Source organism: Homarus americanus, unplaced genomic scaffold (genome assembly GCF_018991925.1).
Source record: "Homarus americanus isolate GMGI-L3 unplaced genomic scaffold, GMGI_Hamer_2.0 scaffold54443, whole genome shotgun sequence".
Classification (NCBI taxonomy): Eukaryota; Metazoa; Arthropoda; class Malacostraca; order Decapoda; family Nephropidae; genus Homarus; species Homarus americanus.
In genome coordinates, this window is record NW_024750852.1 from 8,169,800 (window position 1) to 8,191,939 (window position 22,140).

The 22,140-nt window shown below is 36.4% G+C and overlaps 1 protein-coding gene across 3 annotated transcripts; it reads left to right on the forward strand.

Annotated features, from left to right (window-relative positions):
• Nucleotides 1–1,497: 1,497 nt before the first annotated feature.
• LOC121854246 (protein bric-a-brac 1-like) lies at nucleotides 1,498–19,201 on the forward strand. Of its 3 annotated transcripts, none has more exons than XM_042348775.1 (8): nucleotides 1,498–1,652; nucleotides 5,303–5,516; nucleotides 6,812–7,006; nucleotides 9,256–9,396; nucleotides 11,393–11,548; nucleotides 12,223–12,520; nucleotides 15,868–16,019; nucleotides 17,522–19,201. In XM_042348775.1, the coding sequence occupies exons 2-8, from the start codon at nucleotides 5,328–5,330 to the stop codon at nucleotides 17,756–17,758; spliced, it is 1,368 nt and encodes a 455-aa protein (XP_042204709.1). In that variant the 5' UTR covers nucleotides 1,498–1,652; nucleotides 5,303–5,327; the 3' UTR covers nucleotides 17,759–19,201. The 3 variants fall into 3 exon arrangements, with proteins under 3 accessions (XP_042204709.1, XP_042204710.1, XP_042204711.1); XM_042348776.1 differs by having other exon boundaries at nucleotides 1,499–1,652; nucleotides 12,223–12,511; XM_042348777.1 differs by lacking the exon at nucleotides 1,498–1,652 and adding an exon at nucleotides 1,722–1,897.
• Nucleotides 19,202–22,140: the final 2,939 nt, after the last annotated feature.

Sequence of the window (22,140 nt, forward strand, 5' to 3'; positions counted from 1 at the left end):
ATAATTGGACCAGGATATTTCCAGTCAGAAATTGCTTGTTTGCCTTCGACATCATGTTTAACCCTTTAGTGGGCAGGGGCAGTGGCGGCTCGTGAAAAATAAAATGGAGGGACTGCAAGCCTCACACAACAGTAGGATACACAAATTTGACCTACCTCAGGTATGAGTTGTAGTTGATGTCCACGAATTCCCAGGGCATGGTAGTAGTGTTGGTGGTGATGGACCAGTATTAATTGAAAATAAAGCCGGCGTGTCTGCTCTTCGATGTAGCAAAATTGTTTATTACTATTTCATTAAAATCCTTTATTTCTGTTATCGTCACAACCACAGAGCCATTCACATTTCTGATAAACACTGATGTTAAACTGGCGTGTATATTCTTTGTTCCTGCTTGTACTGTTCTGTTGAATGGATAAAACTGGTGTAGGTCTTCCTCTTGCTTTGATTTCACTCTTTTCATTTAATGTCAGCTGGAAAAAGATGATGTTTTGCAAATACTTCACTCGATTTTCCATCGTCAAAGGGTAATTAAAGAAAGCACGATTTAACCACACCGTCCACACGTTGTACGAGACTGAGCTGCTTCAAGTGTGGCGGCGGTGGCGCCAATTAATAACAGACATGAATCGTACAGCATTGACAGCAACTATGAAAGTAACTTAAATTTTGGTCTGATTTTAATGAAAATTCACTTAGCAACGCATTGAAAATAATTAAATAACATATAAAATGATATATTTGTTGGTAGTGTATTATTCAGCTGTCTCTCTAAAGGAATCATACGCCTGGCAGTGAGTGTCTGGGGGGACTGCAGCTCTGCAACCCTATGCACGAGCCGCCACTGGGCAGGGGATCACCTCAGATGAATAAAATCGTTTGACGTTAGCCAGAATAAAATACCGTAGGGATACTTTGCCAGTTTGCCCTCTAAAGGATTAATCGAGATAGGTTCTAATATTTCGCGACCTATGCCAAAACACCTGTCAAACATTCGATAATGCTCACCTCGTTTACTGCTTACCTCTCGATACACATACAGAGTCGTGGTACCATGCAAAAATGTCATGCCCTTAGTACAACAATGACGCTCGATTGCACGAAATTCTGGAAAACAAGTGTCCGCCTGTTGATATGTTTACCTGCAACACCAGTGGTTAATGTATGCTAAATATGAGTGACATCATATTTTACATCCTTACTTGCGAAAAATTATATAATAAATCAGATAAAAATAAAACAATTAGTTACATAACAATGTTACAACGATTAATTTGATAATAATGTTTTCATGCCATGGCGCAGTATGATGTTCCCTTCTTCATTCTGAGTTCTCTGCCATCTGTTGGCCGCATCCTCAACTTATCAATGTTGACTTCGTCTGATCGCTACGTTATAGCCAAAACGAATGTTCTCCTCATTCAGACATTTATTACATCTCATATGTTTTGTTGTAGCATAATATATATTTTTTTATTCCTTTATGAATAAAAAAGGCGAGATGAAATCCACTAAATATACAAAACAAAGTCGGGAAACATCAGGTTGCCAAGCCAATTCCACTCATTCGAACGCAATTTGAGAGTTTTTTGTAAACACATCTTCGTTGGTGACTGGACAGTGAATCAAGCAATTTTGGAGACTTTTATGTACTGGTAAGATATGAGGGGTGTTGTTAAGTGTTATTGGGAAGTGGCAGAGGGCGGTGAGCAGTAGTTTGTGGTCGGGTGGGCTGTGGGCGGACGCGGGAAGGGCGTGTCGTGCAGAGATGGGAGGAGGGTCACGTCAAGGTCTGTAAACAAAGTGCGGCCAACCCTCTCACCACTCCCCACGCCAACAAGGCATTTACACAACACTACCCCGGCCCTGGTGGTGAGGGTGCTACACGTGTACCTGACAGGTGTGTTGACTCATCTCACCAATACTTGAGTGGAGTTAATAACCGGTATCCATAGTAATTGAGTACAAGTCATGAGTGGTGGTGGTGAGCCTAACAGTGGAGGGAAGTACTTTAGAGTGCCAAGTGTGAAGTGATATTTTTGTTTCCAAAGGAAATTATGGAGAAGTGGATTTTCATGGATTAAATTGTTTGGTACTTGTTAAATCCAGTAAATTTAATTGAAAGTGGACCCTATTGGTATTATTGTTTATTAGGGACAGTTTACACACAAAATGTTGAAAGTGAAGCCTTTATTATTTAAGGACACAGCATAGCCAATTGACCACTGTTTATATACATTTATTAGGGGGAATTTTCTACACACCACTTTCAAGTGCAGCTATTTATTAGTTAACTTAAATGGCATGGACACATTAATAGATCATTATATTTACATTACTAGACAATGACTCGGACACAAACATGAAATGGATACACTTCCCACCGTAAGTAACTCACCCTATGGACCTGTGTGACCTGAGGGAAGCCAAGCGGCTGGGGAATGTCTGTAGGTGCTGCTGAAGAGAGTGGTGCTGAACTCTGTCTCCTGTGGGAGACTCTGCTAGCTGGGGACATGGTGCTGGGTAGGGAAGTCTCCCTCCCGACCTCGACTAGTGACGAGTGTGGCTCCGTCTTCCTCTGAGTACTTTCTCTCCCTGTCTGTCGTTGGGAAGGAGCTGTCGGCCCCTTTTATTGGCGGTGGCAAGCCGGCAGTTGTCGTCACTAATTAACACAAATCTGAGTGTGTTGAGACAGCTGTGAGACCTCTGGTTCCCTTTGTGACCATGACCTCCTTTGGGTCAGGTCTTAACCTAACCTTAATTACTGTAGGGTGTCAACTTACGTGGGTGAACACGTGCTCCTCTACTCACTGTTATTTGTGTTGTTCTTCTCTGGGCTGTAAGCTATGGTCTGATAAACAATCATTGCAAGTCAATGATAACAGATGAACATTTTAGAGATGGTTTTCATCCTCCACAAGTACAGATAACTTGTGGTTCAATGCCAAACATGACGTGATAAGGACGCCATTGAAAAACAATATGGCTTCTCCCTCAGTCTCCTGTGCTGGTGCAACCCCTGCTGTTCAGCCGTATCCCACACTGAGAGCACCCCTCCCATAAACAGAAAAGCGGGAACAGTGGACCGGCCCTATCAACCACCCAAGTTCCTCGCACTACTCTCTTGGGCTGACAGATGCTTCTTTAAGGGTGTAATTTGGGTCTGGATCACTGCTTGATATTTATTAAAATGGAAAAACTGTTCCCATTACTACGCAACCTGCGACAAAAGACTGTGTGGGGTGAGATTTCCATTCATGGCCAAGAGTACCAGAGGGATAAGTATACGAACATACAATTGACTTCTTAACCAATGCTACTCGTAAGGTATTGGTAAAGAATCAAAACCCATAATATGGGATTTGATTCCAACAATACAGAAGGTTCCCGACTTACAAACGCCCGCCGATACGAATGGGTTAAACTTGAAATTTACAGTATTTTATTTACCCGATGATGTATTTTTTACTTTCATTTACTGTATTTTATCATTCTATTTCTTCTTTTGTCTTAAATTAAGTAATTTTAGATGTATATAAGGACTTAGGTTTGATATAGTGAGATTTTAAGCATTGTTTTGTAAGTACGGTATGCATATAGCATGTGTTCTGACTTGCGTACAAATTTGACTTACGAACGTCCTCAGGAATGGAACCCATTCGTAACCTGGGGACCCCCTGTATGATCGTCATCATTTATTATGTAAGTTGAATAGGTTTAAGAACATATTGCACGTTAAGAAAAATTATATACCTGTATGGGATTTGCGCAGGTCATAGACTCACGACTCGGAATAGTGAAGGCTAAAAACCCCCAGACATTTGAGCCTATTTTTAAGGTACTAACACCCTTCATTTGAGGGTACAGTATGTCTTTTATCGACTCGTTAAGTGAGACCGGAATTAGAATTTACTATTTGTTTACGATCGGAGGACAACATACGCCAACGGGCCAGAATTGTTGGCTGAACATTTACGGTAAATATTAAATTTCTTTGCATACAAAGCACGTAGAGACTTGATTTAAGTTTCACATGAACAGTTTTTTGCCGTGTTTTTGTCCCACAATTCCCTCATGCCCTGCTCACTACAGGTGGTTTATGATTGTAGATAGAGAAAAAATGTTTATAGCTAATTAAAATAAAAAGTTGTAATGATTTTACTAGTTAATATACTCCAAAGAACAACTGTAGAAAATTTGAACAAAATATATAAATACATTTGAGTGCTAACTGTCTGCTCCACCTTTATCAGAATTAGTATTCTATTGTAGTCCTTTACTATCTTGGCAGGTGGGGCATCTTCTGATTTCTTTTAAAACAGGAAACCCAAACCAACCTAACTTACCTCATTATTTCTAACTTTGATAAAATATATTCTAAGGCCAATAGGTGAACCTTGGTTGGTTAGTTTTGTCTTATAAGATAGTTTGTAAAATTAAAAGAATAGATATTAAAAAGTGAGTAAAGTCCATTATATAAGAAAACTCTGTTTAACAATGTTTCTTCAGTGAAGTTTATTGATAATACAGGTAATAATATATACTGTGTCATCTTATGAGTCAAAATAAAAAATGCTGATCTTCATAATTGCCTGGTTTTAATTCATTCTCCAAAACATAGTTTTCTTAAATATTTTATAAATGTTTTTGATCTTTTTTGAAATTTCAAGAGTAACAGTATGGTACATCTGCTGTGTGATAGTGGACACTGTCACTTGACACCTGATTATTTCCAACACAGTAACAGATATGAAATTAGGTTAGCTAATTATTGTGATCTGCCATCTAACATAAGCTAACAAAGAGTCCACAATTACTGTACACAAGCTATCGTCTGTAATTTACAATGTAATTTTCACTTAACATTAGAAATACGTACTTTACTAAAAAAAAAAAATAGAAAATTAATATCTATAAATGAGAATTTATAACTTTTCATCTGTAGGAGAAATTTATATAAAATAACTTATTTAATCAGGCAATTCCATGTTTATTGGAAACTTTCCAAGTATGTCTGATAGTTTTTACCAGAATGGGATATCTCAGCTGGGTTATTGTAAGCCTTGTATGAAGACTGGTATGGGTGATGGAGGTGCCTGGGAATCACATTGTTTGTCTGGGTGTAACTTAGGTCCTGCTCACCAGGATAGTCTCACATATGTTCCTGAAGAATCTCAGTTGTAGGCAAGGATTAGAAATATATTTGGTCAATCTATATGACCATATGAAGGCCCAGGCACAAGGCATTCATTTGTAACATTGAAACCTTTTTTTTCTCATTATTAATTACATTTGTTTATTCCAGATTAGTGAAAGTCAAGAAACACAAAATGGGGGGCAGTGACATGCAGTTCTGCCTTCGATGGAATAACTTTGGCACCACCATGACAGCAGCTCTCCATTCTCTACATGAGGGTGGAGATTTTGTTGATGTCACTCTGGCTGCTGATGGAACACAGTTGAAGGCACACAAGCTGATTCTTTCTGCTTGTAGTCCTTACTTTAGAGATATATTAAAGGTTTGACAGCTTATGAATTAGTTAGTGGCTTATTCATAATTCTGTAGTAAGAGTTTTTATAGTATTACAAGTATATACTGTATATAAAACTAAGGATGTACAGTACTGTATCCTTAATTCACACAAGAAATTTTTCAAAAATATTGCATAATTTTTGGGGGAAAATGTGAACTATTATTTTATTTTTTCCAGTGAACTAGGGAGATTCTTTAGTAAATGTAAATTACTGTATACTACATACACAGATCAAAACTTAACTTGTGAGAGCATTGTTATTTAAATAATAGGTACTGTACATGTACAAACTAATAGATGCTATCAGTAACAAAAATGAAGTGAAGGACATGATGGTGTAGTGGTGAACCAGGCACTGGCAACTACACAGCCACATGCTAGCTAGTTGTTTGGTGATGATAAGCCACTTGTCCCAGAGTGAGGGACCTTTAATATCTTCAAGTAATCATTTAAAAACCAGTCTCCACGAAATAGTATATAATACTATGCTACAGCTATTACTTCTATAGTGTGGCAAGATGAATGTATTATAGTGGACAAGGCATTTGAAGTGTGTGGTGGCAGTGGTGAGCCTCTTGTCCCATGATGAGGGATTTGACATCTCCCATATGTTAGTTGCAACCTAATCTACATGTATACTACATCATGTGCACTGCAGCCTAAGAATTTTTACTACTTACCAACACTACTGTATAATGATTGGGCAACATTAATATGATCACCATCACCACCAGGTCAACTTGCCGTGATCATTATCATCATTGGGCCATCTCCAGAACAATTGAACCCATCCCTCCACTGCTCAGCTCCTCACGTTTCACCTCACATTACTTACCCCACTCAACTGTACTTTTGCTGATGCTTCAGCCCTGGTATTTCCCATTTCAAGCTATTTAATTTCTGATTAACTAATGCTACATTTGTTAATGCACACACCATCTACAGTATACATCTTCACCTATGTTATGAACATTTACAGTACTGTACAGTACTACTATGGTTTATATTGTGCATATTCAATTGCACAGTGTTTTTTATTTACCGTATGCAAATTGATTAATTAAAGTTTTATTCTTCAGATGATGCTAAAGGAGGACTGTAATACTTTACTGAATACAGTACTGTATAATGGGTACAAATTCCCACTGTGGATGGCTTTGTCCATGCCCAGAATTGAACACTATTTTCAATGCAACCTTGTAACTAAATTGGAATTTACTCAAATAAAAGTAAACTTTACTCTAATTTTGTTGTGTACAGTAATCTCATCACCTTTACAGAACAATCCATGTCAACACCCAGTGATAATCCTCCGAGAGGTGCCTGTTGAGGACTTAGAAGCCGTATTAGCATTTATGTACGAGGGGCAAGTTAATGTCTCACAAACTCGGCTCCACACATTCATGAAGTTAGCAGAGGCACTACAGGTGCGCGGTCTAACAGACACACAGAACACCAGAGCACGAATGGAGAAGGTTTGGAAACTTTATTTTTTATTTTTGTTAGATCCTATACAACTGACATTTCCATCTCTAGCAAATGCTAATGAGTTTTTAAGTTTATATACAGTAAATACTGTACAGTTTAAGAAAATCTCCGATACTTAGATTTAATAATACCACAACACTACAGTTGAATTAATAAGCAAATTTGATCCACAGTGGTACTGTATATCAGTACTGTGCATGAGAAAATAACATTGGGAACATGACAGACCAAATTAAGCAAGAAAAATTACTCAATTAAAAGACCATCATACACAGTTAATGTATTATTCGTTAACCTGAAGGTACCAGTTCTACAGCCAAGTTTGGGAAGAGCTTTAACTGATTCAGAGAATTATTTATTGACTGTGAAAGAGATATTTTTTGCATTTCCTTAAACTTGTAGAACTTTTCTATCTTGCTGTGTAAAGCAAGGAAGTGTCTGGGAGTTGTATGCTGATGACTTCGTACTGGTCGCAGATAGTATTGAAGAAGCATTGGAGAAATTCAAGGAATGGAATAGTGTGAATTTGGCAAAAACTAAAATATTGATTAGTGGTGCAGGTGAGGGACCCATGGTGAAAATTGGAAAATGGCCATGTGGCAGCTACTCAATAATGTGCAGTGAGAGTGATGAGTGGGGACATACGAGGAGCAGTTGTGTAAATGGCAGACTGCAGGATCCTGCTGCCTGTAAGTGTACTGTACTGTATGTGCAGGTAAAAATGTGGCCTAAGCAATGCTGGAGAAACTGAATATTGGGGATATATCTCTGGACTGTCAATGAGTTATGCTACTTGGGTGACATGATTAATGCTAGAGTTGGTACTGAAGCTAGCTGGGAGGAAGTTTAGATAGTTGGTGCCTTTATTAATGGCAAGATGTATACAATTGGTGTTAAAAGTGTGATGCTGTATGTTAGTGAAACTTATGCAGTTAAAAAAACGATATGTTGAATGAGGTGAAATGAGAATAATGAGGTGGATGTGTAAAATGACACGGAGAGATGGGAAACTCTATTCAGAGCTAAGACGGTGGCTGTCGAGATAGCTTGGACGTGTGGAGAAAATGGAGGATACCAATTGGGACAAGAGGTGCTGGAGTCTGGATGTGGAGGAGAGGAGAGCCAAGAATGATTTGGGGAAAGGTTGTAAGAAATAACCTTATTGTTAACGCTCATAGGAGCGTTATTGGTTTGTTGCTGGAGAAATAAACCCTCAACGTTGACGCGTACCATATAATTCGGTCAAAACCTGTTAAAGAACAATTCACATACTGTATAACAAATGCTGTCATCTCAGGACACATAGAATGAATAATACAATCAATATACAGTACATAGCCTGTTAACATCTTAAGTATAACTCACATGTTACATCTGTTGATACATCAGGAGACAAGTTGTATAATATGATCAAATTACAGTACATAAATATACTTATTAAAGTTATTTAGAGTTTATATTTACGTTTTAGGGTCTTGGGTTAGACCAGCGTGTTGTTTCTTCTGCAAGAATTGGTAGACGACTGAGTAATCGCCATCCAATCGCCGCCCTAGACGAGGGCATCTGTTTTATATTAGACAACCCACAAACACGTTGTCAGTGGTAACATCTCAACCTCTCTCTCTCTCTCTCTCATGTTTATTTTACTGTGGCGGTAACACTTATAGTTAAGAACCTGATAAGAGAGGCTGCAAAAGACCATACAGCATGGAGAGCTGCCATCAAGTAATCATGGCTAACCCATGATAATGATGGTGGTAGAATGGGTAAAGAGAGATTTATGGACATGCTGTGACCATGTGAGAAGGATGAAGGAGAGGATAGTAATGAGTGTGTGTTGGAGCAATGTAGCAGTACATTGGGTAGAGGGAAACTGCCTACGTTGTGGAAGGAAAAGGTGGAACCATACACTAACACGGCAAAGGAAGTACTATGTACAGTAGTGATAAGGTGATCAGGAGATTCTGTTGTTGTGGCTAGTCCCTCAGAGGGAGCGAGCTTTTTGGGGGAGCAAGGCATCACAAATAAGAACATCTCGAAAGTCAGAAAACTTATTAATGAGACTCAATAATCAGAGAATTTACTGTACAGGATGAAATGACAGCCTAAGACAGTGGGAACTGCTTTAGAGGGTTAGATCTTTTGGGGACTTGTGTTACCCCCATAAAATATTGTCCCCTGAATCACACTATTTTTTATGTACTGTACTTAACTTTCAGTTTGTTGTATTTTTTAGGAAATGTATCAAAATTTGATACCAACTACGGAAGTAGGAAACAGTTCCAACCCCGTTGTAACTGCCGCAGCAGCAGCAGCAGTTGCTGCAGCAGTCAGCAGTGCAAGTTCAATAACTATACCTGTTGTATCACAAGTTACAGTAAGTTGAAAGATTGGTTTTTCTATTTAATATTTCTGAGTTCCCTGTTCCACATACATACCCTGTATATTACTTTCATAGCTTTATTTACTTATTTTTGTGTATGTAGTTATCTTATGTCTTCAAAATATTTATCATATCTTAGAAATAAGATGAGAGGAGGCATAATGAACCCCAAGAGTATGATACCTTAACCCTCAGGGTTGAATTGGTAATTTTATTAAAAAAATAGTTCTTACTAAAGGGATTAAATCGATATATCCAAAGGATTGTCATCATACTCAAGAGGTTAAGAAACCTTACTCAAAGGGTTAGTTAATTCATTGTACTTGTAGCCCTCAGTTAATACAATAGCTATGTTCCAAAATGTATCATGTTTAGTGAAAATGTATGAAGTGAAATTGATTATCCTTAAGGAAAACACATAAGAAGTGAGGTTTGCATATAGGCCAAGAATGATTTAATAGAGATTTTGTGAGAAATGACCCCTGGAGATAAACACTTGATGAGAGAGGCTGCAAGAGTGCCTACACTGCCTCTGCCTGAGTCTCTGCACCTATACAAGTTCTTGTTTTGTGGCACACAGAAAATATATACCACTTATTTTTAAAGACTTGAAAGCAATCAAAACAAATGCCTATCCTTAACTTTCTAAAAGAATTCTAGGTATACCCTTGATAACTGGGCACCTATTGGGCACTTGCCTCTCCAAATTGTCAAGGCATTCGCCCCCTACCTTACAGTAATACAACAAAACATTATCTGCCCATATATGTGTACATGTATACATGTAATTATCAAGGCATTTCCCCCCTATAATAATACAAAAATAAAATATTATTGGTCCATATACGTATACATGTAATCACTAATTTTTAAAAAGTAACACTTACCAGCACTGCAGGCAAAGAATGAAACATTGTAGTAGGCGACAGGCATGTAAGTGACGCAGGTGGCCAAGGTGATGGAGGGGGAATGCTACGTAAACAGTAAGGCACTTATGTATGCTACTGTAATTTGTTCACTTGTAAAAAAAATAAAGAATAAACTTTATAAAAATAATTGCTGTCTCTATGTATAATTCAAGTCCGAGTATGTAAATATAGTAAACACGTAACTTATATCACTCATATTATAGTCCACCCTAGTAAAACCATTTTCTTTAATACAGAGCAAAAGATTCCAAATTAAAATACTCTAATGTGGCTTAAAAATAAAGAAAATATAATAAAAAACTATAAAATAAGAAAAATGAAGAACATAGGTGTGTGTTTGTAGGTGGAAAGTGAACATATGTGGAGGAAGTAAGCTGTACTATATGGCTGACGCACCCGCGTCCCTCCTCCCAATGTGACATCACGGTATACACACATATGTCTGGGTCAGTACCGTGGGAACCAAATTTTACTAGTGGGTGCTGAATATTAATTCTGGTGCCCTAGATACTCTGTGGTGCAATGTGTAACATCTACCCAAATATTGGGGTGTTACGGCACCTTCTCTTCCCACGTCCATATACTGGATGGAGTGAGAAGGAGAGGATGGTGCAGCACACACAAGAGAACTGGCTAACCTTGGAGTGTGTACAGCAGATGGGCATCTGCCAACAGTCAGTCAAAACATTTCTAACAGTCTCGAGGATAGCTGAATTTCGATCACAAATCTTGAATAAAGGGTCACCAATAATTTTTGTGAATAAGTAAATTCACTAGTACAGGGGATAATTGTATACTAGATATTCTGAGATTTTCCAAAATTATTTTATAGATCTTGTTTTTCAGTTTTTTCTGAATAAATTCCGAGAGTATAGCCGTCCCAAGTTATAAAATTCCGAATTATCAAATGACGAGTTATCCAGGGTTTACTGTACAACCCAAACTATGTACAGGTACTGTATGTAATAGGTTTAGTAAGTAATAGGTCACTGGCTTGTTACTCTTTGAATATTTATGGTTCAGGACTTAAGTTTTGATTACTGTTGTATTTTGCATTTCAGACTCGAGCCCCACAGACAAGATCTCGGGCTCATGAATCTCCACCACCAACACCCAAGCGCAGAAAAACTTCCCCAACCCAAGAAATAAATTCACCCTTGCATAATGAAGAGGATAATAGTATTGATGAACATGCAGATATAAAAAGAGATATTCGTGTAGGTACAGTACAGTATTTTTATGACCTGATGCCCCATCACCTTGCTGTCATATACGGTACATCTTTTTAGTGGTCATTGTGTTGTACAGTATTGTAAATACTTATACCTCTCTCTTTGCTCGAGATTTTTTTTTTTAAGCATCTGGTAAGTTGGCAAATAAATAAATAAATAAATCTATTTCTGTATACAGTAAACCCTCGATAACTCGGCACATATGGGACTGGCCTTGCCGAGTTATCACAAATTCCATCTTAACGAGGCACTCCGCCCCAACCCCCACCCCCCTATTAAAATACAATAATAAAAAATTATCGACCCATATATGTGTACAGTACATGTAATTACTAAATGTAAAAAGGTAACACTTATCAGCACTGCAGGCGAAGAATGAAGCATTGTAGTAGGAGACACAGATGCATGGTAGGTGACACAGAGGCATGGTAGGTGATGCAGGTGGCTAGATATGGCGAGATTTTCCCAGATTTTATATATCTCGGCATTTCCTTAGTGATCAAATGCCGAGTTATTGAGGGTTTACTGTATATAAATACAATATATAGTGTAAATGCCTTTTGGAATTCAAGCGTGACATCAGCAGTTTTTATTTTCTGGCAATTTTCCTTTATTAATATATTTTGTGGTGTGGACTGATTTTCTTTTATTTTTTCTAGAACTTGTTAGAAGTAAAGCTGGAACCAGAAGAATATCCAGAGGATGGTTTGGAGGCAGAGGATGAGAATGACCAGCCTCCTCCACCTCCACCAGAGGTCAGTTTTATGGAACAGCCAGAGGGCCTCAGAAGTATGGGTGGTGCAACGTCCTCTGTGAGTTTACCCTCTGTCTTCCTGCCTCAACAAACTACTAGTGAGAAGACCAGTCATACTATTATCCCTCGACGGAACTCACATGAGAAAACCTCTTCTGCCAACCTACAACCAGAATTTCCTCAAGACCCATCCTGTAAGGACCGTATGTGTGGTTCTGTTTCACCTTTAAATATTGTAACTACTTTTGTAATTGAAGTGTTTCATATTGTTATAAGTATCAGTTTGTTTATTCCAACAGGACTTGATCTTTTATTAGAAAGTTTCCTGCAATAAGATAAATTAAATTTTGTGTTGAAATTGATACTGTAACAGCATGTTGTCCTTTGATTCATTTATTTTGCAATTGTTAAAACATATTTATAAAACTACAGCCTACTCTTCCAAAAAGCATTGTATCCTTTGAGTCAAATTGTATCACTACGTACAGGTATTCCAGATATACGAAGAGTATGTATTCCTGGAAATCCATCAGTTAAGTGAAAAACTGTACAGTATTTCAAATGGTAGAACCTATGTATTATTGTGGGTTCCTTTTCAGGGAGGGAATATGTTGGTCAGATGGGGAGATTTCATACAAACTTCATCAAGTCCAGTAAGACTAATAATAAAAAATAAATATGAAAAAATTAAACTTGTACAGGTGCAATAGTGTAAATGCATCTCTGCAGCCTGAGTGGTCATCTTGACCTTGTGCTGGCTAAAAGTTAGCATTCTTTAAAGAAAAAAAGGGGATAAAAATGTGATTGTTATTTATAAATGTGAATGTTTCCATTTGTATAAAGAAAAAAGGGGTGTCAAAATGTTTTTGTTATTCATTAAAGCAAATATTTGCTCTCATATGAAGAAAAAAGGTGTCGAATTGTGACATTCGTTGAATTTTGTTTGTTTATCTGGCATATGTATATTGGGGATAAAATTTGACTCAAAGTATAAATTACTTTTCTGCATAATGCAGGATGTCCACAAAGAAGAACAAATACCAGATATACTCGTGTATAAACAGATCTCATAGATATTTCGACCCCTGATTTTTCGGTAAAAAATCTTGAGTTTTTCATGTATTTCTTGTATAATTCCACCCTAGCTTTTGAGATTTACTAGGTATAATTTGCAGCAAGACACCAGATTTGCAGCTGATGCTATGAACAGTTTTACCATCTCTGAAACTGAATTTCTGTCAGTTACCAACTCTTATGAGGAATAAGATAAAATAAAATATACCAGTAAATGTGAGAAATAAAAAAATTAGAAAATTACGTATATCTACCCAAAATTACGAGTTGAAAAATAACCATAACTTAGCTCACAACTTGGCCTGGAGTGGTAGGAAAAGAACTAAGGGATGAGTCTTGTTTCATTATTACAAATACCTGTACAAAACTATTATAAATTGCTGAAAAAAACAAGCAAAAAAAGAGGTATATTATCACATGTAATGTAACGGCCTACACAGTTAAGTCGAATTAAGGCTGAAGCCCATTCAAAACTCCCTGTACCTATTTCCCAGCATTCTTAAACCATACCTTTCTTATATTAGTTAACAATTGTGCTACTTCAAACAACATTTGTATACAATCTAGATGAAAAAAATGTAGCAAAAACCATTAAGGAAAAGCTAAATGAAAGTTTAACACAACTGCCATTTGCATAGACGCTGGCTGCTTCGCCGCCTTAACACTTGCCAGTCGTCATACCAACACAGCATACCTGGGACACAGCCTCTGCAGACTGGCCCGACCCCCAAACTCCACTTTTTCCGACACAATACCTATGTTGTAGTAAAAATAACATCTAAATTTTATGATGGTATGCTCACACAATTAATATTTAAGAGAAATACAGTCGCCAGGTTAATGTCCATTCAAATAATGGACTCAAATCGCCCCCCTCTCTTCCCAGCTCACTAGCTCCTACCTCTCTCAGAAATGTTTGGGTGAAACCACTAGATTTTAACGTTTAGTAATAAATAATACCTCAGACTAAAGTTAGGATAATATAATTGACATTTCTGGATTCCTTGCAGGTCAGGGAATATTTTGCACAAAAGATAAAATATTTCCTTTGTGTAAACCAAATTATTACATTAGATCTAAAATTTGTATGTCCAATGCAAAATTCATGATGTTTATATTCAAAATGATCATCATATTGTAAGAATTCCAGCAATGTAAATTATATTCTGGCAGGGTAATTTGTATGAATTTTATGAGCTAAAAAAAAAAAAAAATAAAAAATAAATTATACTTCACCGCGCGTATATGAGTAGATGCACCGTGGAAAGTGAAAGTCCGGTTCTGGCAAGGTACCGCGTAAATGAGAAATCGCGGAAAGTGAAACCGTGTAAAGCGGGGTAATACTGTACTTTCTTTTTTCATAGTACAGTACAGATATGTATGTAGGATTGTGTGTGTATGTACTGTAACCGAGTAGAAAAAAAAAAAGGAAGAAAGTTCTGTATATTTACCAGAAATTAAGAGTTGGAAAATAACCTCACAGGTCAGTAAGGTTTGCCTACCATGAGCATGTCCCAGGTAGCCATTATTCATCGTGAATGGCCCGTGGAAATGTGTGAATTTTTGCCCCTTGAAAATATTATGTATATATAGTTCGACCCCCTATTTTTTGCAAAAAAAAATTATAGCCAAACTATACTCGAGTATATAAGGTACACTTAAACATTTTTTACTAAATGCATTTTCATTCTTCCAAAAATCACTTACCCCCATCCACACACACTACTGCAGGGATGGCCAAAATGTCTTTCGTGATCTACCAGTACATTGCAAAGCAATTTCTGGTAGATTGCGGGATGGGTAGTAGCGTCATAGCCCATTATCAGGGATCCTACAGGTACAGTACACAGCACCACTGCCAAGTGCACGACCTGTCGGTTATTACAAAGAATTTTTTTTATCTCTATTTTTGCTAGCAACATTCATGACATGTTTTGTCTTTGCATCTGGCAGTTATTTAGCAAGGAAGGTCATATTTAAATATTTGGGGAATATTTAATTAATAATGTCACAGAAAATGATACCGCTTACATAAATATACGCCAAATTTCACCAAATCTCTCTCATTTAGGACTCAAAATTCATCCACTATCTGCTGGAGATTAGGAAAAAATGTGCTTGTAAATCACGTTTGGAAAACCATGGATTAAGTAGGTCCAGTCACACGAAAGTCTGGCCACTGCTGCACTACAGCCTCCTGGATGTTCAACCTCTCACTTTTAGTACCCTAATGGCATAAGCTGGTGATATAACTTAGGTAATGCAGAGATGAAAATAGGTGAATTATTGCTTACTCTTTATCTTAGGTGATACACTTTTAGATAGTGATTTTATCCCAATTTGTTAATGCAACCTTATTTTCCAGTCAGGTTCTCCTCGGGTGGAGCTACAATTTTTTTTTGGTGATTGTACAGTACTGTATTAATGTTTTTTATACGATTTTTGTAAGTGAAATGGATAAAAAAAAAAATTTCAGGCCAAAATCTGCCATATCCTTGCCCTTTCTGTGAGAAGGCATATACTTCATGGGGATTCAGAAGGCGTCACATCAAGGGATATCACACATCATCCCCCGAGTTACCCTGCAAGTGGTGTTTCACAGTTCTACCTTCACACCAAGATTGGGCGGTAAGATAGACCGAATATAGTCTTTAAAATTATGGCAAATGCAGTGCCTTAATGAAATTGAAAGCCTCTTTTAGAAGGTCTTGTGGAAAATAGTGCACAATCAATTCTTTAAACTCTCTTTATCTTAGCTACATAATGTACTGCATTGTCTTGTAGCATTTTATGATCTCCAATACTGATATATACTTCAATATTCTACAGACAAAAAACAAGTTTCAGATTACAATATTAAGTAATATAAAAGACAATTTTATTATCATGAAGTTATGTGCTCAAAGGTACATATTCCTCTCAAATTACAAAAACAATATGAGTGTTACATTAAAGCTCCTTTTGGAAGGATGTTCTAAAGATGAATTTGGATTGTTCATATGAACTCTAATCAGATAAAAAATATGACCGATATTTAAATGCTGAAGCACGATATTGAATGCTGTAAATAGTCTTAATAAAACAACACAACATTTTGTTATACAGTACACACTGCCTTGACTATTTTTGTTGATTATTGAATTTGTCACTGGTTTAGGTTGCACCTATAACTACGTACATGGAAAAAAAATTAAGCCCAAGCTCCTGCACCAATCCAGAAAGAAATTTCTGCCTTTAATGTCCTCCTTTCTAGAAGCATTTTCAAGACAATAATATGTAAAGTTAAAACTTACGAAATTCGCTGTTTTCTACAAATTTCCACTAAATGCGTCAGCAACCAACAATATCATATTTCACCCATAAATGAGCACTGTTTACAAAATGTCCTAGCTTTCTCGGAGCTCTAGGCATTAGTAAGCACCATGCAAATACATGGGCATCACTTAAGTTTTAATCACAAGAAAAATGTTTACCTTGCAAACTATTGTTAAGTTCCAGTATTCCCAAAATACAACATAGAGAAAGCATCTCGCTGAACTACCTAGGCATAAATTAGAATAAAAATTGTGACCAAACTGTTCTACATCTGACTTTAATATTTTCATATTCAGTTTTTTGTCATTAAATAACTCATTTAAACAAATAGTTCAAATTAGACTACTGTACTGTATAAGAAGTTTCATAAACAAATTAAACAAAAAAAATATGATGTATAAAATCTGTAAAAACTAAGTTGTGTTAGATTTATGGGTGTGAAGGACAAAATTATTGCTAGTCTTAAGTTGTCTGTATTTGCATAAACCTTTGTACAGTGGAAGGTATTTTGAAATACTGTACGACATATAGTGTTCAACTTTTAAGTAAACATACACTTAAGAATTTTAACTTTTTATGGTCAGAGCTTTAAAATTATACAGTATGAACAGAATAGTAAATGATTGTGTTCACACAATCATTTACATCATCTTTTTTGGACAGTTTTCTAAAGACAGAAACCAGAGGTTGGAGTTTTTAGTATTTCAGGAGCCATGCTCTGTTTCTTAATCTTTGGATAGTTTCTTTTAGTTCAGCCTGGGCTTGGATCAGATTCAGTAATTTGAGCTGATTATTTTAACCAAATATTTCAACAGGAACATGTTACTAGAAGACACAATCTAGCTGTGGGAGATGCACGCAATGGCCTTCTAATCCTAGAAGAAGCCCACATGGTGCTCCAAATAGCCCAGCCTACACGGATCGACTCTCTGATGGAATTAATTAAAAATAAAAAGGACAAGGACGAAGATAACCCCCAGAAAAAGGATGGAGATGGAAAGGATGCTGACCAAAGTCAGAATCAGAGAGATAAAGGAGAAGGAAGCAAATGAAAACTAATTAGTTGTGTAGATATTTTTCCATTCAGGGATAATGTATCAGAGTGATGAAAACTTCCAAAAGGAAATTTTGAATGAACACTGTAATGGATGTGTTTGAGCGAGTGAGTGTTTGTATGAAGATGTACAAGGGTACAAGTCACTGGAAGACTAGGAGAGAATGTTGGTGTGCCTTCAGGAGAAAAAGTTTCAAAGGTACAGATTCATTGCCATACTGACATGTGATATTATACCTTGAAGTTGATTCTTTATGACTGTCTGATAGATGTTGGTGTAGGGAGCACACTAATTTTCTATAAAAAAATAATTTTAAAGAAATTCTATATTACCTCATCAAAATTTAAATTGTTTGTATTTGCATAGTCATTATAAGATAAATTTGGCCAGTTAGGAAAACTTTCTTGGATTGATATAAAACTCAAATATTTTTTTTGAAAATTTTTACAATTGTAATTTTTCATCTACTATCTCATTATCTACTAGCACAAAGGAAGTCTGGTAGTCTTTACTTCATATGCAGTTTTCTCTCCTTTGTCATTGACATTAAAATAATTTTGGTAATATTAAAAAAATTATATATTTTTAGACTAATCGCCCAATTTTCTTATAACAATTCCATGCTGAAATCAGATGTCATCTCATTGTATAAATAGCTCCCTGGAAATGTGCATCTGTTTTCCTGCTCTCTCATAGTCAGTTAGTGTACAATGCTTTTGTATTTGTGATGTGAAAATTTACAGTCAGAGTTCTCTTATATAGGGTCAGTCTTTGTCTTACACATTATAGGAAAATCAGCCTTGTTGAAGTGTCCTCTGAGGTTTAAATTTTGTATTAACATCACAGTGACTAATATATGAATGGTAATGCACAAAATAATATAATTATAATTACTGTATTTATTCTGGACTAAGTATAGGGCTGGCCTCGTGTTATTTTAACTTTTGCCAATACCTAACATGAATTGTATTTTTATACTGAGTTAGTGGCAAATTCATATTTTTTTGTTCAATATACAGTAACATGAAATATTGTAAAGTAGTTTATTTTTGTCCAAATATGTACAAATTTCCAAGTGTAGAAAATTACAATTAAAAGTCTTTCATTAATATTTAAATTTAATATAAGGGTATTTATTGTACCTAATACACTAATCATGCCTTATTCTTTGTCAAGGATTTGGAGAGATGTTAAGAGATTCATATTGTAGTTGTGTGTTAAAACAACTGAAAACATATTGTATTTTCCATAACTACAAAGAGATGCTCTACTTCTAGCACTAATCTGCATTAACAGCAGAGAATTTAGTACCTGTCGAAGCACAGGTTTGGAAATTTTCACACGGAAGTTGTATGTTGGTTGTAGATTACATTGGATACTGGCACGAGTGAAATTATTAATGTGAAAATGCCGAGGGCAATAAAAAAGATATATTCGTAAGTACCCTCTCCTTTTGTCAGTAAATGGTTTATTTTTTTCTTTTACATTACACATACGGTACATTGAAATCCTTGATAATGTCACACATTTTCAAACTTAAGATATTAAATACTTTGCCTTTTTTACACCCTTTCTTAATATATATATATATATATATATATATATATTTACACACACACACACACACACAGTGACCCCTCCATTAACGAACTCAATCCGTTCCAGAAGGTCGTTCGTTAACCGAAAAGTTCGTTAACCGAAACCATTGTTTCAATGGGTTTTTGGGTAATTGGTTCCAGCTCACCGAAAATTTCCTAAATTCAACAAAAATGGTCGAAAAGTTCACTTACTTTGAGGTGTGTATGTAGAAGGCTCCTGGATGATGATGATGGGAATTAGAATGGGGGTGGAGGAGAAGGAAGAAGAGAAGGCATTGGGGTGGAAGAGAAGTCACTCCATGGCACCATTTCATCCATAAAATTTTAGTTCTCTTGGTGTATTTCAAGATTATTTTCTTTATATCAACACGGCACTGCATTATATATTGTCAATATGTAAAATATATTTCAAAATGACCAATAATTTGCTTGGAAACACAGAAAAAAAACATTTAGTTGAAGAGAGTCTCAAGCAAGATGTTACCTCCAGTGAAAACAGAGAGACTAACTCCTGTATGCTGTGTTAAGAGGCTGTATGCCGCGAATTAAACTAGTCACTTTACCTTCAATTATGTTCAATAATTGTTAAAATTACTAAAAAATTGAATATTAAACTTTTAAAATTATTGAATAGTATAAACTTCTTGATATTTACTAAAATAGTAAGGAATTTAAGCCCTAGAACCGATTAATGTATTGGCGGACTGATACTAAAGCTGGTTGCCCGGTCAGTGCAAGCGAAAACATGTTGAGGTCGGTTCGTAAGAACTTCGTTAACCGAATTATGGAAGGCAGTTCGTTAATCGAAATTACGTTAACCGAGGTGTTCGTTAAACGAGGGGTCACTATATATATATATATATATATATATATATATATATATATATATATATATATATATATATATCAACCCCAGAAGGATGGTTGCCAGATACCAACACCAGCCTTTTCACCTGACCATATCAGCTCCCTTAACTTCAATTTTAATGAAGCACAATACAGATACAGTCTGTGTTAATGTAAAGCAGACCTTCAATAATTAAGTACTGTACTGTACTTGAATAAGAGATAATGAGAAGTGTGATCAGTTTCATATAACAAGGCCTTGTGCCTCTTACCCTATACAGTACCTGGTCTGCCAAGGATTAGGTGAGCTGTACAGTACTGTATAGTGTTGATACTTGTGTTATTGTGGAACAATTATCTTATACAGGTATCCCTCACTTTATGAATAGGTTAGGTTCTTGAAAAGATATTTGGTAAATTTTCGTCTAGCGAATTAAATATCATACGAGAATAATAGGGTTCGGTTCCACAATGACAAAAAAACTTAAATATCATGAAATAGGTTCAAGAATAAAAAACCTACCTAATTAATGATGAAGAGTACACAACTATTGTAATATAACTACCTAATACATTAAAAATATTAATAAAATACAGTACTGTATAACTTTGGTACATTACCTTGTGGGAGGGCAGTCATAGCTCACCACGGGGGTGAGGTGGTGTGGGTTGAGGGCCTTACTTAGAGATATGAGGACTGTCCACCTTATCACTATTGCCTCGAGAGTCACAGCCTTGTGTATTTTCTTCATTGTAGTACTGGTAGCCGAAGATTCAGCAGAATCCTCAAGTGCCATGACAAGAATGGCAAGGATAGAGATCACTTCACACATAAATTGTGGAAGGAAAGATGTGGGCTTATGGGACATGCGGAAGGGAGGGGGTTTGTTATGAACAATGAACAAAAATATGTCTGTGCATTCTCCAAGATGGCCATTCCCACTGACTCCCGGGGCATACAGTTTGAAGTTTTGCCGGGACTGAAATTCGTATAAGCAGGGGAGCTTTTGTAACGAAAAAAGATACTTTAATTTAGGAAATACGTATAAGCGTATTTTTGTATGGCGGGGGAAATCTGTATATTTTACCCTTAAAGCCGGGCAATGTAAAACCCGCTAGACCCTCCACACTGGCATATTTTGGCAAAAAACAGAAAAGAAAAAAAATACATTGTCACCTTATTAATGGTTTAATCAATATAAAAATAAAATAAAATGTACTTACATTCAACATTCATTGTAGCATGGTTGGAGAGTTGTCTTGTGTTGATGAGCAGTGTCGAGTGATGAAAGATGTTTTGTTTGAAGTTGTTACACAGCACAAAGCGAGCAGGAAGTGATGTTGACACACTTGCAACACACCTTTATATCATTCCTATCTTATAGCGACTACAAAACACAAAATATTTCTATTTCCTCAAAAGAACTATAAAATACTGAACAGAGGTCAAAGCTCATGCATCCATCATTACAGTTGGTGGGTAACTGTCACGAGGCACGAGTCATGGGACAAAGGTTACGCACGAGATGAGTTGCCAAATAAATAAATATCACATACAATGTATTTTGTCCTGCCTGGACACTAAAAAAATGCAGGGTAAATTAAGAATGTCACCCAGGGTCGTCTTAGTGAACGTAGAGGAATGTCACACGGGCTTGAAGGGTTAAATGTATGGCTCTTTTTTTTTTCCTTATTAAATAGTGGAATGTCCTATCCCAAGACATTTGTTCTTAAAAATCAAGGTGAGGCAGTAAGTGCAAGGGGTTGAGGCTTCACAAGCTGTGAATGACATAACTGGGTGGTGTGGCTCAGCCTAGACCACTGACTGGCATAGGCGACATTTCATTCTCCTTACAAAGACTTCTACGCTTTAGGCCTTTTACAAAGCCTTTACCTTCTTCACTTCAAGAGGTCATTGTATACTGTAAAGCATGC